The following is a 5,066-nucleotide window of genomic DNA, read 5'->3' on the forward strand; positions in this document are numbered from 1 at the left end:
ATCCATTGCTACCAGACTTCCAACTTCCATCGTCTGATCATGGTCGTCACAAACTCCCAAATACTTATACGAAGTTCGACCAACTCTCCAAACTATTATAATTTCACCGTCTCCAAGTTAAGGGATGGGTCAAGCTTCGTAACTCACTCAAGTATAGTTGAATCTTCTAACCTGGGCAAGGCCCTTTGGTTTTCCCCTTTTTGGATTTTCAACATAAAAAGGTTCTGGTATTTCCTTGTTCTTTCAATTATCTCTTTGTGTGTTGGATATCCGTACATCATTAGGACAAAACATTCTCTCACTCTACAGCCATGAATATGCTAACCCTCAACACTAACCATTGCTCCAATGTCTGCCCTCTAAATTCCTTCAATTCACCAACAGCCAAACTAAACAGATAACTAACTACCAAGGATGATTTCATACAATTAAAAGACCCAAAAAAGCATTAAACTATCTCCAGTTCCCCTCAATGCAATGCCAAGTGTTTACAAATCCACAATGAAGGTAATCACCGACACAACATAATTTTGGAAAAGATGAATAAAAACATACCTGGAGTCTACCCATGTGGAGCTGGGGATTACACATATTCCCCAAATTTCTAAGTAAATCCGCCCTCATGCAAAACACAATATCCCTCAACGACCCCTCCTCCCTCCTCTGCCGCAGCTCCTGGAGTTTATTCCGTACTATCTCCTCGTCATAAAGATCGCACTTGCTCGAACCTCTCGCCGCATTCTCCCTGTCAAGCATCCGCGCGGCGTGCGCCCACTCTTCGTACGTCACCGCGGCACGCATCATATTCCTCCAGAAATTACGCCGGTATGCCGATTCTGCCCGCGATCGCACGTTGGTACTGCGCCGGAGAAGAAAAGCCATCAGCACCATTGCAGCTAGGATCCCTTGCGTGTTGCGCGGGTGTAGGAAGCCGATGACACGGCGTAGAAGATGCGACAAGCTGCTTCGGAGCTGAGAGATTGACTTGCAGAATAGAACGCGGAGGGCGATGGTGCGACCGATGAGGGATGAAGGGCCGATCTTGAAGGGATCTAAGCTTGCCTCGTTGGTGATAGTATCCATCGTCGAGAGCCGGAGGAGAGACTTACCGCTAGGGTTTGGGAAGGGAAGAGGGGATGGAAGGAGGAAATAGCAGAGGTAGAAGACGAAAATGACGGGTTGACGTGGGTTGGAATAGGAAAGAGAGGAGAGCTTCACCGGGTTCTGACCGAGCTTGTTTGGCAGGTGAGAAGCGGTGGCGATAATGGAAGACCAACTGATGGGGATTAGCCTTTTATGATAAATTAGTGGGCCAGGATAAGTTCATCTAAATTAATCAATATCCTTGCCTCGAACCAGCAGTAGAGGGGAAGTACCCCTCCAAGGCTATCCTGTCCTCTTATCCCACTCCTATTTTGTCTTGTTATGGACGCTTTTTCCAACTCCGAAGGATGGGGGATTCAAGGGTTTCAATTTTGTGGCTTTAATGTTAATCATCTTCTTTATGCGGATGATATCCTTATTTTTGGAGAAGTCAGCGTCGATAATTGTCATTCTCTATCTAGAGTCCTCAACTCTTTTGCTAATGTCTCTGATCTTCATGTTAATCTGGATAAAAGCTACCTCATGTTCCCCAAGAAGCTGAGAAACCAAAATGTCATATGTAATGCCCTCTCCATTCATAACATTTGTCAAAAAGTTACTTACTTGGGCATCCCACTTTCTTTTAATTCCTTGAAGGTAGCTGATTTTATGCCTCTAATGGACTCGATCACTACTAAGATGACAGGTTGGAACGCCTGTCTTCTTTCTTTTGCTGACAGACTGCAGTTTTTAAAATTTACTATTTTGAATTCTATAGCTTATTGGATCCGAGGATCCATTATACCCAAGACTGTTTTGAACTTCATCAAAAAGACATCTTCAAAGTTCCTCTTATTTGGGCATTCTGCTGGTAACAAAAAGATTCACATGGTATCTTGGGACAAAATCTACAAACCTAAGTCTTGTGGTGGTTTGGGTATTCCCTCTTTGAATGCTATTCAGTTCGCGTATAACTGCTCTGTTATCTCTAGAATGTATAATACTTCTTCATTGGTATCTTCCTGGTTTTTAAAAAGATACATATCTCTCTGGAGGCCACCTATTTCTCAAGCTTCTAAGTTCTAGAAATCTCTTTGTAACACTGCCACAACTGCCAAACCTTTCTTTAAATTCAGGATCTCTGAATTCGCTCCCATTTCCATACATTAGGACCACTGGTGTCATGATTCTACTCTTTTGGATAATGCAAATGGGATGCACCTTCTCAATGTTATTAACTAGGATGCCACTCTTAATACTATTATCTCCGGTAATAGTTGGGCTATCCCCGAGAGTCTACACTCCTCTATTAAGAACATGATTACTGCTATTTGCATTCATCAAAGGAGTGATTCATGTTTAATTTGGGAAAACGCTGATGTTGGCATGGCTCTTTTAGTGCTTACATAAAAGGTTTTTATAAGCAGAAGTCTATCTACTCTTGGTCTCATCTCATCTGGCACTCGAAATTTGTTTTGAGATACTCGGTTTTTTCGTGGATGTCAGTGGTGGGAGCTCTGAAAATTGCTGATGCTTTAATTAAGTGTAACATTAATGTAGCTCTCACTTGTGGGCTCTGTCATTCTTTCCCTGAATCCACTTCAAATCTGTTTTTTGAATGTTCTTACTCCTCTATAATCACCCGTCTGATGCCTATTGCTAATGGGCTGCTGCTCAGGCCATCGACGCTGCATTTGTTGGAATGGATAAAAGAAATTTTCTATTCTAATCAGCAGCACAAAAACCTGTCTCTTCTATTAACCAGCAGCTGCATTTATTATATTTGGAAAGAGCAAAATGATAGAAGGTTTGGTAATGTTTCTCACAGCTCTATCACTATTACGCTTAACATTTAAAAGAGCAGTGTATGAGAAAATTTGCAAATGGAATGATCCCTCCTCTTTACTGGAGCTACTTTGAAATAGGCCCTTGTTGCATTATCGTTGCATTTTGCTGGAAGTTTTGGTATGGTTGGCATACGGGTAATGCCTTGGACAATGATGTACCCTTGTGCAGGCTCCCTTGGATGGCCTTTTGGGCAACCAGGGAAACTCGTTACGAAACATATTCGACGCTTTGGAAAATTCTGAGTCCAGGCAACTCTTTTATTTCCAGTTCTTATGGGTTTTTCTGTTTTTGTCCCCAGGTAGTCTATTCCTACGGAGTTCTCTGTTCCTGGGAATGAGGTGGAATTTTGTTAACATATTGTATTCTTTTTTTGTCTTTTAAAGGATGTAATTTTGTTTTTTGGGCTCTCATAGAGCATGCCTCCTTTTCTTTGAGGCTTTATAATTACTTGTAATCTTTTCTTTGATCAATATACGGGCTAAGCCCAAATTTTCCAAAAAAAAAAAAAATATATATAATCTTTATAATTATTAGATTTATTTTGATAGAAATATAATATAAATTATAATTAATTATTCATTTAAAAAAAGTTTAATAATTATTATAGATGTCTTGGAAATTAATAGTCAAATATTTTGATATAATTTTCTTACTTAAGACTTTACCCACTTGGAGTTGTATGAGTAGGTGGAAGGATATAGAGAGGCTTTGGTTTTCATATCCACCTGATGATTAATGAAGCATTTTGAGAACTCTGATGTTGCCCAAAAAGCATATTTAGCTAATGACTGACAAAGAGTTATGCCATATAAACTTTGGCAAGCTTATGAATAATGCCATTTTTTATTGCATTTGCATTTTAATAGATGTTGTGACAGCCTTAAATTTAATTTCACTAATATTCTTATAAATATGAAATTTAGTTGAATGAGCACTACGGTGTTGCACTTATTGGCGCTACGATGCCAAGTTCTTTGGTTTATAAGGGTTTGAGTGAGCCTTGTGGTGCTAGGGTCTTGAGCGCTATGGTACTAGGCTTGAAATTTAATTTTTTAAAATAAAATATATAAAACCATTATATTAAAACCCTGACCCCTCCCCCATTTTGCATGTCGGGAAATAGAAGAGAGGGAATGTAATAACCCAAAAGTGTGCAATGAATTTATTTGGAAAATATGAAATTTTTGTAGTGTGCTATGGTGCTAGGCCACTAATAATATTTTTATATATTTTTTATTATAAATAACTATGCCTCACCCCAACGCCTCCCTCACTTAGTTGCTTGGTCAGGATGAAATTGAAGGAGGAGAAGAAGATAAAGAAGATATAAACATCATTGGGTCATATTTTTCCTTCTTTTTTGTTACATATTTTGTTCAATTTGTTGTAAGTAATCATCTTTTTACCTTTATTTAAAAAAAAATTTATTTTTATGAATTTATCTCTCCTAAATCTGTTAAAAATATTATATCATGATTTATAAGCTTTCGTCACATCACTCTTGATATTTATAGATTTGATCATTCTGAACAATATGATATAATTTTATTATATTTTTATAGATTAAATATGTGTATAAGAATTTATGGGTAAAATAAGTAAAAAAATGACAAACTGGAAATGGGTTGACAAGTGTTATATTATGATTTGATATGATAAAACTGCAAAAGTAATATGTATTGAAATAATTAATTGATATGATTGAGTTATGCCAGAATGTTTGCTACTAGTCTGAATCTAATATGATGTATGGATATAATGTACTGATTGATATTAGATATATTATATGATAATCTCATGTGATATCCTCAAGATTCATGTGGTCCAATGATGAGAGTTAGTCAATGGGAGTCATAAGGAGCTGGAGATTAATTGAGAGTTATAAGTAGTTAAGGCGATTGATTAAATGGGAGTTATAAGGAGCACATTAATTAAGAGTCATAAGGGATGACTAATTAAGAGTTATAAGTGTATGAGTAAGAAGCCCTCAAGATATCCTCTTCTAAATATTTGAATATTTTTATTGATATGGATATTGTTCGGATATTAATATTACAAATACTAATCATTGTTAATGATTATTATTATTGGTTAATGATTAATATTACTATTACTTTGACTGACACTGAGAATAA

At 37.2% G+C, this 5,066-nt stretch overlaps 1 protein-coding gene across 1 annotated transcript; it reads right to left on the bottom strand.

Moving 5' to 3' along the window:
- Positions 1-438: 438 nt before the first annotated feature.
- Positions 439-1,335, bottom strand: LOC110092200 (triacylglycerol lipase SDP1-like). Its single transcript, XM_020816640.2, has one exon. The coding sequence runs from the start codon at positions 1,081-1,083 to the stop codon at positions 454-456; it is 630 nt and encodes a 209-aa protein (XP_020672299.1). The 5' UTR covers positions 1,084-1,335; the 3' UTR covers positions 439-453.
- Positions 1,336-5,066: the final 3,731 nt, after the last annotated feature.

Source organism: Dendrobium catenatum, unplaced genomic scaffold (genome assembly GCF_001605985.2).
Source record: "Dendrobium catenatum unplaced genomic scaffold, ASM160598v2 fragScaff_scaffold_621, whole genome shotgun sequence".
Lineage (NCBI taxonomy): Eukaryota > Viridiplantae > Streptophyta > Magnoliopsida > Asparagales > Orchidaceae > Dendrobium > Dendrobium catenatum.

Bases quoted from the DNA above. Each gene is read 5' to 3' on its own strand.
- LOC110092200 (XM_020816640.2), bottom strand. From the start codon at position 1,083: ATGGATACTATCACCAACGAGGCAAGCTTAGATCCCTTCAAGATCGGC.